General features: G+C 40.6%; 1 protein-coding gene across 1 annotated transcript in view; it reads left to right on the top strand.

The window, feature by feature from the left end:
* DCC (DCC netrin 1 receptor) overlaps positions 1–12,069 on the top strand; it is a 1,045,544-nt gene that overhangs the window by 388,589 nt on the left and 644,886 nt on the right. The window contains exon 2 of the mRNA XM_038743415.1: positions 2,791–3,111. Coding sequence (XP_038599343.1) covers positions 2,791–3,111 — 321 coding nt within the window. The remainder of the gene's footprint in view (positions 1–2,790; positions 3,112–12,069) is intronic.

The following is a 12,069-nucleotide window of genomic DNA, read 5'->3' as shown; positions in this document are numbered from 1 at the left end:
TTACTCTCCTTCCATTGGGAGAGCCCTAACATCTGCTAATCCTGGGGCCATACCCTCTTGGCTGCCAACTTTCCTCTCAGGGGCTTATGTGGAAGAGGTGGTGAGGAGGTTTACCCCCGGTAATACAGATTATCCCCTGGGTTTAAGAATTTTTCCTGGGAATGGTCTGTGGCCCAGCAGTGGACCAGAAGAGTAATTCCATGACCCAAAGCATGCACCACAAGGACTACTACTGTGGAACAACTCTAGTATTGCTGTGCCACAACTGAGGTATGGGGCTAAGGATGAGGGCTGTTTTCATAATAATAATAATAAGTAATGGTGGCATTTATCAAATGCTTACTATGTGCAAAGCACTGTTCTAAGTGCTGGAGAGGTTACAGGGGGATCAGGTTGTCCCACTGGGGGCTCACAGTCTTAATCCCCATTTTACAGATGAGGTAACTGAGGCACAGAGAAGTTAAGTGACTTGTCCAAAGCCACAAAGCAGAGCAGAGCAGGATTTGAATTCATGACCTCTGACTCCAAAAGCCCGTGCTCTTTCCACTGAGCCATGCTGCTTCTCTAAGCTGCTTTGCTGCTTTCATCAACATCATCATCAGTCATATTTGAGTACTTGTTGTGTTCTGAGCACTGTACTAAGTGCTTGAGAGAATATAATAAATAGAGTTGGTAGACACATTCCCTGCCCTCAACATAGTGGCCTAGTGAATAGAGCCCAGGCTTGGATTCAGCAGGATCTGTGTTCTAGTCACCACTCCACCACTTGTCTGCTGTGTGACTTTGGTCAAGTCACTTAAATTGTCTGTACCTCAGCTACCTTGTCTGTAAAATGAATATTAAGGCATGGAGCTCCATATGGGACAGGGACTGTGTCCAATTTGATTAGCTTGTATCTATCCTAGGGCTTAGTTCAGTGCTTGGCACATATTAAGTACTTAGCAAATACCATAAAAAACTAGGCTGTTGGGGTGCTAGTGAGCATTTTCTACAATACAAGTGACCTCCATTCATTGTTCCCTCTGTTGTTGATGATGATGGTATTTGTTAAGTGCTTACTACGTGCCAAGCACTGTTATAAGCACTGAGGTAGATCCAAGGTAATCAGGTTGTCCCATGCGGGGCTCACAGTCTTAATCCCCATTTTGCAGATGTGGTAACTGAGGCACAGAGAAGTGAAGTTACTTGCCCAAGGTCACACAACATACAAGTGGCGGAGATGGGATTAGAACCCACATCCTCTGACTCCCAAGCCTGTGCTCTTTCCACTAAGCCACACTGTTTCTCAGAAGCAATTGTAATAGGAGAGAGAGATTGTGGTGAAAATAGTGAAGGCCCATTCCTTCATCCTTCATCCTTGCAAATGACGTGGGCATGGGCCCTAGGGCTGAATGATGTTGCAAGACCAGCAGTTTTATTTAAACATAACACTGGGATATTCTGCTCCTGGTGCAGCTGATGTTACAATGCTAAAGGGATAGTATGGACATGAAAAAGGACCAGAGTAGAGGAACAAAAATACTTAGAGTTACAGTCTCTTTACAGAAAAACCAAAAGAGCTAGGCTAATAGGCTAGGAAAAGGGGACTGAATGGTAATTTTATTATATTATTAAAGGTGGCCTCCGGTCTGAATATATAACAAAACATATATGTTCAGTCAGATTGGGGTTAGAATGGCAGGCAGAGAATTTGATTCAGGTAAGCAAGTATTTTTTTGACTATAAGGATGATCAGGCACTACAGGAGGAATTATCAATCCCTGGAGATCTTTACAAGCAGGATTAACCCACTGTGTCTTGGATTATTTCAATGTAGCCCATCTGAGGGCAAACTAGGACCAGAATTCCCTTGAGGTCCCTTAGATCCATTAGGGGTCATCTTTTATAATGTTCTCTGCTGCTAAATTCCATGTGCTACTAGTAATCAAGCCCTTGAAAATATCACTTTTACCAGCTTAAACATATAAGGGTCAGCTCCATTCTCCAGATCTTGTCAAGTCTCCTAATCTTTATTTTCTTCTTCTGATTTGATTTCTCCTCCCCTATTTTGTTCATTGTGGGGGAAAAAAAGAGGTAACACTCCAACAACAATGTTTATGCTCCGGAAAGGACTTTTAAATTAAAATTGCGAATTGATAATTTACTGGGTTTGACCACTGTAAGTTAGTTTTATTAGCTTCTATGGCTCAGGATACATCTCACCAGTTTAAAAACTCATTTAAGCTTTGTGAGCTTTGCCCCAAATTCTAACCTGAACCAAATTTATTAGATGAAAGACTTATTTCTTTTAGAAAAAAAGATAGTACCTGGATGGATGCTCCTTTTTGAATTTTTAGAAACAGTTTTGTAATCACCAGGGTATGCTTAAGGGAAGGCTCAGTAGGTGCCCATATCCCTGAAGCAAGTATGCTGTTTGTCTGGCTTCTTAATGATTAAATGAGAGTTTCAGCCAGTATTATCATTTTTCTCTACTTGAATCTCTGAGTGTTGGATAACTCTAGAAATCTGGACTTGTTAAAGGTTAATGCCTTCCTTATGTTCTGTTTATCTTTGCCAAATGTTCTATATGACCCAGTAACATTGAGTATATTTATCCTGGGGGGGTATTTTCTTTCTTCAGGTTAAGCACAAAGCTTTCAATTGCATTAGTTATAGAACTACTTGCCAAGGATCCAAGGTGCCTTTTGAGAATCTTTATGAAAACACTAAATTAATTTTTTCTTCAGTGCGAGTGAATATCCTTTGGGTTTTGAATCAATAAACCATAGATTTCCTTCTGTTTTCTTCCAGCTTCCCAGGTTAAAAGTTTTACATCCCTGCGGTTCGTCTCTGAACCTTCAGATGCCGTCACCATGCGTGGAGGTAACGTACTCCTGAACTGTACAGCAGAATCTGATCTTGTGGTACCTGTCATTAAGTGGAAGAAGGACGGTGCCCCTCTAAACCTAGCCGTGGATGAGAGAAAGCTGCAACTGCCCAATGGTTCGCTGTATATACAAAACATAGTCCACTCCAGACACCATAAACCAGATGAAGGCCTCTACCAGTGTGAAGCTTCTCTAGGAGATTATGGATCGATCATCAGCCGAACAGCTAAGGTGACAGTAGCAGGTAGGCAAATCCCTCCCTTCATCCCTTTGAAATCCAGTAACTAATGTCCATGAATGAACTGATAATGTTTTCCTTCTGAAAGATACTGAGAGGGGAAGTGAATCCTTTGGCAGCAAACTGACATTGTTAATTATTTTTTAACAAGACCTATATTATTTTTCTGACTGGTTTTATGTATACATTTGGTAATCTTGGATTTGAATATGATGAAAATGTTCTTTAGTTTATTTAAGTTGCAGTTTCCAGACATTTACATTTTGGGGGATTGACCCCATCTTGTTGTTTCTGTCATTCCCTTAGGTTATCAAAGTGGCGTGTATAATAATTTCATTCAGCACCGTAATAGCAGAACATTAGAACAATTGGCCTCTGTGTTGAAAGTCGGTTTGTCACAAGTCATCTGATAAATCTTTGCTAGGAGAATGGGTTTTTATTTTTGACCAAGGCATAAGGAAGTGTTAAATGGACCAACCTCATATCAAAAAAAACCCACCTAATTTTGAATTCTTAAATGTTTTATGCACCTAACTCTTTCATGTAAGTACTAGACCATTTCTAAATGGATGTAATTACATTTCATGATGATTCTTCAACTCAATTAGAAAAGCAGCCTGGCCTCGTGGATAGAGCGAGCACTGGCCTTGTTGTTGGAAGGATTTGGGTTCTAATTCAGTGTATGCCACTTGCTTGCTGTGTGACTTTGAGCAAGTCACTTAACTTATCAGTGTCTGTTTTCTCAACTGTCAAATGGGAATTAAATACCTCTTCTCCCTCCTGCTTATACTGTGAGCTCCAAATGGGACAGAGACTGTGTCTGACCTGATTAACTTGTACTCCAGTGTTTAGAACATGTTTATCACATAGTAAGCCCTTAATAACTACCAGAAAAAGTGTGTATTTAGACTCTCCAGTAATGCATATTGGGAAATGTATCAAATATAAAATCAACTATCTGATGGAGGAGAGAAGAGGCCCTGGAAACTTAGTATAATGGGAAGGAAGGAGTCAGTAGACTAGCCAAACTGGAAGCCAAACTGGGCTATGATCACCAAGTATATCTCTTAACAGTGAAACATGGATAGTGTGCACAGAAGGATACTTGTCTGATCTAGTGGTAAACTAAGCAATATGCCTTCAGGATCACAAAGAAGGAATATGGTTGCCTGAAATGAAATGGCAAATACATCCACCAATTAATTTTTTTTAAGCATAACTACTGAGATATAGTATGCTCAGTTGGAAAGAGCACAGGCCTGGGTGTCTGGGCTCTAATCCCAGTTCTGCTACTTGTCTGCTATATGACCTTGGACAAGTCACCTAACTTCTTTATGATTCAGCTGACCGCAGTTGTAAAATGCGGATTTAATAGCTATTTTCCCTACTAAGCCCATCTGGGACAGGGACTGTGTCTGCCCTGATTTCCTTGTATGAATAGCAGCACAATGGAATGAATGAATGCTTGAAACATAGCAAACTCTTAACGAGTACCATGATGATGATGATAAGCATTTAGTACAGTGCTCTCCACACAGTAAGTGCTCAATAAATACGATTGAATGAATTACTGAAATTTAAGAATTCATGCCATGGTCAATCAGTGGCATTTATTGATCGCTTTCCATGTGCATACTAAAGTGCTTGGAAGGATACAATATAACTGAGTAGGTAGACACATTCTCTGCCCACAAGTGTAGGGTCTATAAATAAATGGATAGATTATAATTCAGCATCTTGACAGAATAGAAATTTCTGGGCTCTTTTTCATGTTTTCACAAAATAGCATGTTAACGTTCCATGGGAATTTCCTTCAGTGGAAAAGATTTGCAGTCATGCTTCTAGAAATCTGGATTTATTTTTGTTTTCTGTTTTGTTTCTTGGGTGAAATCAATTAAGAATTGCGTTCCTTCAACATATTGAAATACGTGGCTAGAGATTTAGTATTCTGAACAAAGATGAATAAAATAGTTACTGAGTTACAAGATAATTGTAGGTTGTATCATTTAGCATCAATAGGGTCATTTGTATTATTTTAAACCCTTACTATGATGTTGTTAGGTAGCATAAATCAGTGTTATGTCTCAAGAAGTTAAGATTGCCAAATGGCAGGAATTCACAGTGAGCATATATCTTTCCTGGAATAGAGTACTCCACTGATTTCATCATCTTTAAAGCTATGGCAGTCAGGAGACCGGTCTTCAAGAAAAAATAAAGTTAAACTCAACTTAGTGTAGAGCAAACTGTTCAGTGTACTAAAGGTGCCCTCTTAATTCATAGTTGGAATCACTTCTTAAGGTTCTGACAGAGGAAAATATGTCAATTAAAATTAGCCCTTAGTCAGTGGGAACATTTTATGCATTAAAACTTACCAAGTTGTACATTAGCTTTTCTCAGGAATTTCTCAGTGACTCTTCAGCTGCTGATGAAGATGAAGTAGGAAAAAGAATAGGGAAGGCAAATAAGAGCTGTCCTTTCACCTATCACCTTAATTCAATGGCTACTCACTTTTAATATTTCTGGTCAATGTTAGGCCTATGACTATAGACATTATCCAGAGACAGTCATTTCCACTGATCTGGATTTTGCCCACAGCCTCTCTAAACCTGATAATTTTTTTTTTTTTTTTTTTTTGCTGCAACCCTAAATATGACACTCGGAGGTTTCCTTTGAGAACAATAGGAGAAAATTCATTAATTCTTTTTGGTGTTTCACTTCTGTTTTGGCATTGTGCAAAATGTTGTATTCACTCGGGGCATTTAACTGGTGAAACAAAGGGAGGTATTTTAGAAAGTAGGGAGGTTATCATTCATTTCTGGGTAACAGGAAGCAATACCGCTCCTTGTGTATTTCCAAAGAGCCACATTCCCCTTTGTTATTAACATGATCCCTGTCCACTAGAAGCTTACAGCCTAGAGGGGAGACAGACATTACAATAAATCAGAGATAGGAGAAATGCGTCTGAGGGTGCAGTTAATATCAGGTGCTCAATGGTACAGATCCATGTGTATAGGCTATGCAGAAGGTAGAGAGAGTAGGGGAAATGAGCACTTAGTTGGGAAGGCCCCTTGGAGTAAATGTGATTTTTAGGATGACTTTGAAGGTGAGGAGAGTGGTAGTCTTTTGGATATCAAGTGGAGTTCCAGACCAGAGAGAGGATTTGGGTGAGGGGTCAGCGCTGAGATCAAAGTACAGTAAAAAGGTTGATGTTAGAGGAGTAAAGTGTGTGGGCTGGGTTTATTGGTGATCAGTGAGATATTGCTTTATCAACAAATGTGGCTCAGTGGAAAGAGCATGGGCTTTGGAGTCAGAGGTCATGGGTTCAAATCCCAGCTCCACCAATTGTCAGCTGTGTGATTTTGGGCAAGTCACTTAACTTCTCTGGGCCTCAGTTACCTCATCTGTAAAATGGGGATTCAGACTGTAAACCTCCTGTGGGGCAACCTGATCACCTTGTAACCTCCCCAGTGCTTAGAACAACGCTTTTCACATAGTAAGCGCTTAATAAATGCTATCATTACTATTATTATTTATTGAGCACATACTGTGTGGAGAGCACTGAACCAAGTCCTTTGGAAAGTGTAACAGAGTTGCGGGATGTGATTCATTCTCAGTCTCCTTTGCGGGCTCCTCCTCCTCCTCCTCCCATCCCCTTACTGTAGGGGTTCCTCAAGGGTCAGTTCTTGGTCCCCTTCTGTTCTCTATCTATACTCACTTCCTTGGTGAACTCATTCATTCCCATGGCTTCAACTATCACCTCTACACTGATGACACCCAAATCTACATCTCTGTCCCTGCTCTCTCTCCCTCCCTTCAGGCTCGGGTCTCCTCCTGCCTTCAGGTCATCTCCATCTGGATGTCCGCCTGCCATCTAAAACTCAGTATGTCCAAGACTGAACTCCTTATCTTCCCTCCCAAACCCTGCCCTCTCCCTGACTTTCCTGTCACTGTAGATGGCACTACCATCCTTCCAGTCTCACAAGCCCGCAACATTGGTGTCATCCTTGACTGTGCTCTCTCATTCACCCCACACATCCAATCCATCACCAAAACCTGCCGATCTCACCTCCACAGCATCGCCAAGATCTGCCCTTTCCAAACTGCTACCTTGCTGGTTCAATCTCTCATCCTATCCCGACTGGATTATTGTGTCAGCCTCCTCTCTGATTTCCCATCCTCCTGTCTCTCCCCACTTCAGTCTATACTTCACTCTGCTGCCCAGATCATCTTTGTGCAGAAATGCTCTGGGCATGTTACTCCCCTCCTCAAAAATCTCCAGTGGCTGCCTGTCAACCTACGCATCAAGCAAAAAATCCTCACTCTTGCCTTCAAGGCTGTCCATCACCTTGCCCCCTCCTACCTCACCTCCCTTCTCTCCTTCTACAGCCCAGCCCACACCCTCAGCTCCTCTGCCACTAACCTCCTCACTGTACCTCGCTCTCGCCTGTCCCACCGTCAACCTCTGGCCCACGTCCTTCCCCTGGCCTGGAATGCCTTCCCTCCACGCATCCGCCAAGCTAGCTCTCTTCCTCCCTTCAAAACCCTACAGAGAGCTCACCTCCTCCAAGAGGCCTTCCCAGACTGAGCCCCCTTTTTCCTCTACTACTCCCCATCCCCCCCACCCTACCTCCTTCCCCACCCACAGCACTTGTATATATATTTGTAAAGATTTATTACTCTGTTTATTTTACTTGTACATATTTACTATTCTATTTATTTTGTTAATGATGTGCATACAGATTTAATTATATTTGTTCTGATGACTTTGACAACTGTCTACATGTTTTGTTTTGTTGTCTGTCTCTCCGTTCTAGACTGTGAGCCCATTTGTGGGTAGGGACCGTCTCTGTATGTTGCCAACATGTTCTTCCCAAGCACCTAGTACAGTGCTCTGCACACAGTTAGTGCTCAATAAATATGATTGAATGAAAGAATGAATAAATGATTCCTACCTAAAAAGAGCTTGTAGTCTACAGAGAAACACTAAAATAGATAAAGGATAGGGAAAATGATAAAGCTTAAGAATATTTACATAAGAACTGTACTGAAAGGGCTTAAGGGATACACAACCAATTTCACAGCTAATGTAAAAGGGAGTGCAGATAGGGGAAATCAAAGGCTTAGTCTGAATAAGCCTTGGAGGAGATGTGATTTTAAGAGGCTTTTGAAGATGGGGAGAGTAGTGGACTATCATATGTGACAGGTGAGAAAGTTCCAGACGTGAGGGAGAACCTGGGCAAGTGTTCGGTGATGGGGCAGACAACAATGAGCTACAGAGAATGGATTGGTGTTAGGGGAGTATGAAGGTTGGTTTGTACTAAATCAGTGAGGTTAAGTAGAGGAAGAGAGATGATTGCCTCAAAGCTGTTGGGTGTGTTGATGAGCAGACCTTGGTGAGTTTTGAGGGGTGGGGAGATATGTATTAATTGGATATTTATAACAATGATCCAGGAGTGTGAAATGGAATTGAGTGAGACACGGGCCTGGAAGCTCAGAGAGGAGGTTGATACAGTAGCCAAGTTGGGATATAAGTGTTTCCATTAGTGTGGTATTAGTTTGTATGGAGAGGAAGTGGTGAATTTTATAAAGGTTGTGAAGGTTGCTTTTTGTTTTTTTATTTTTTAAATAGAATTTAAGTGCTTACCATGTGCCAGGTACTGTACTAAGCAGTACAGTAGGTACAAGTTACTCAGTAGTCCCTGTCCCACATGGGGCTCACAGTCTTAATCCCCATTTTGCAGATGAGGTAACTGAGGCCCAGAGAAGGTAAGTGACTTGCCCAAGGTCACACAGCTGACTGCAGAATTAAAATTAGAACCCAGGTCCTTCTGACTTCCAGGCTTGTGTGCTATCCACTAGGCCACAATTGGTGACAGAGTGAATATGTGGGTTGAATGAGAGATGAGTCTAGGATAAACCCAGGTTTACAGGCTTGTGAGAGGGGGAGGATAGTGGTGCTAGCCTACAGTGATAGGGAAGTCATGAGGAGGATAGGGTTTGGTTGGAAATAAGAAGAATTCTGGTTTTTGAGGTGTTGGCAGAACAGCCATGTAGAGATGTCCTGAAGACAGGAAGAAATGCAAGACTGCATTTGCGAAAGGTCAGTACTGAAGCTTTACATTTGTGACTCAGAAACATAAGGATGGTGGTTGAAGCTGTGGGAGCAAATAAATTCTCCAAGGGAATGGTTGTTTGTGGAGACTACACCCCAGTTCACATTTTTTAGTCCTGCCTAGCTAACCTACTCAATGTGCCTTTTTCACAATTCATTCATTCATTTAATCATGTTTATTGAGCACTTACTGTGTGCAGAGCCCCGTACTAAGTACTTGGGAGAGTACAGTATAACAATAGAGGGACAACACTCCCTGCCCACGGTGAGTTTACAAGTCTAGAGGGGAGGCATTCTCCCATCACTAATATCTTGCTATTGTCATTCCTCTCACCTGAAACTTCCCTTGAGGTCTTTTATCTTCAAACTTTCTTGAAAATCCTCCTTCTGGAGACATTTCTTGATTAAGATCCACTTTTGGATCTTTTCGCATTTGGTAAGCTCATACTGTACCAGACACTGTACTAAGCATTGGTCAGTGGAAAGAGCACGGGCTTTGGAGCCAGAGGTCATGGGTTCGAATCCCAGCTCTGCCACATGTCTGCTGTGTGACCTTGGGCAAGTCACTTAACTTCTCTGAGCCTCAGTTACCTCATCTGTAAAATGGGGATTAAGACTGTGAGCCCCACGTGGGACAGCTTGATCACCTTGTATCTCCCCCCAGCGCTTAGAACAGTGCTCTGCACATAGTAAGCGCTTAACAAATGCCATTATTATTATGACTAAGCACTGGGAAGATACAAGCTAATCAGGTTAGGCACAGTCCTTGTTCCACATTGAGCTCACAGTCAAAGTCCAGTCCAGTCTTAATCCCCATTTTACAGATGAGGTAACTGATGCACAGAGAAGTTAAGTGACTTACTCAAGGTCACACCACAGCCAGGAGGCAGAGTAGAGTTTGGACCCCAGGTCTTTTGACTCCCAGGGCTGTGCTTTCTCCATTAAGCCACACTCCTTCTCTAGGCCACCTGCCCAGATGGCCTCCAACCAACAATCATCCTTAGCATTTATGCATATCCTTGGCTTTTCTTAGCTTACACATTCATCTCCTATCATTATTTGTTATTTACTGAGCACCTGTCCCAAGCAGAGTATTGTAGTATTTGGAAGGTATACTAGGAAAAGAAAGACACAGGTCCTGCCCTTTATGCTAAAGGTCAATATAATTATTTACAAATAATGGGAGTGGGAGGAATAGATGAATCTATCATTCCATATTCCTTTTATCAAGAAAAAACTTCAGCGTTGTTTCTTTCATTCTTTCCAACTATTTATGAATGTTTGGGTCTGTGCTTCCTTGTTGAATTGTGAAGCAGGGATCCTTATCTCTAGCTCAAGTCTTATTCATCCTCTTTCTCCCAAGCATTTACTACACTGTTCTTCATCCATTATCAACTCACCAAACACTCTTGGTTGATTGATATTGGTAAACTCAGCTAAAATGTGAAACCCAGGAGGATGGGGTGATGTATAACGGAAGCTTATGTATATTAGAAAATACAGAGAAAGTATTAGCAACACTTTCAATTTTCTGGATGGGGCTAGAGCTTTACATCTAGTTTACATCTAGTTTACATGAGTTTACTGCAAAACTAGGTAAGGTAACTTAAGGGTTTGGCTTATGATGATTTGTTTTATGGTTGTCCACACAGTCCACAAAAGAGTTTTTGCTTTAGCCTGTGGCTTTCTGTGAATCCACGCAACCTTTGAAAAATTTGTTTCTATAACCTATGAGCCCTTTTACTACATGTACTCTGTTTTGTTCCCTTTTTCATTGTTTTATAATATTATTCTATTAAATTTTGTTGAAAATAATACATTTTAGTCTTTTACTGCCTAAACCCATAGACCCTTGATTGTTGGTGTAGGATTTATGTTTCCTTTTGCCATTTCAGTGCTTTCTTGATAACAATTTAGTGGGTTTTGTAGTTCGAATCTTATTTGCATTTTTGTTTCATTTTTGCCAAAATAAAAGCCAAACCGCTTTCATTTATTGGAACCAGTATTTTATTCATAGGTATAATTTTTCTTCTAGTACAATAGCTATTTCAAGATGCAAATTGAAGCACTCTGCTTTTAAATAACACAGGCTCGTAATTAAAATTCCCCTGTGCTTAAAAAAAGTAATTGGTTACTTGAATAGTTGCTTCAATGAATTCTCATCTAGAATACCTCTTGTTTAAATGAGTTATGAAATAATTAGTGGAAGCATATTATGGCAAGACAAGTTAAAATCAACTAAATAGTATGGTTCATTTGGAGAAGTGATAATCTGACCTTTAAATTCTTGCTTAAAGGAAAGTGGGGGGAAAAAGGTTTGTCTTAAGGAAAAGGTGAATTGGTTTTATTGGCTCAGGTCACAAAATGTTCAAAAGGAAAACACTTAGGAAAAATGTGTATATTACTTCCTCCACAGGAACAAACATAAAAAAATGCCATTCAGGTCAGGTTCATATAGAAAAACAGCTTGAAAATATATCCTGGGGACTTATGATGCCCTACAAGTTTTATTTTTGAGTAGGTTCAATTGTAGCACAAAGCTTATCATTTTCAAAAAATGATTTTATTTTCAAATGATAAAAAATAATTACTCTGCTTTTGTAATTCTTAATGTTTTAATGCTCTGTGTATAGCAATATCTGTGGATCTCTGGGGGGAAAAAGGAATTGTGTAAAGTGTATGTGATAATTCCAAGCAATTCTCATTTTATGATATGATAATGTAATTTCTTGAACAGAATTGGCAAAATAAACAGAGAAAGTGGTGGAGATTTGGAGCAAAAATAAATTCTACTTAAAAAACCTGATGCTTCTAAATAAATTAACCACGCGATAAGGATTTTCTTCATCAAA

This window comes from Tachyglossus aculeatus, chromosome 3, assembly GCF_015852505.1.
Source record: "Tachyglossus aculeatus isolate mTacAcu1 chromosome 3, mTacAcu1.pri, whole genome shotgun sequence".
NCBI classification, from domain to species: domain Eukaryota; kingdom Metazoa; phylum Chordata; class Mammalia; order Monotremata; family Tachyglossidae; genus Tachyglossus; species Tachyglossus aculeatus.
This window is presented reverse-complemented; position numbering and strand designations above follow the sequence as displayed.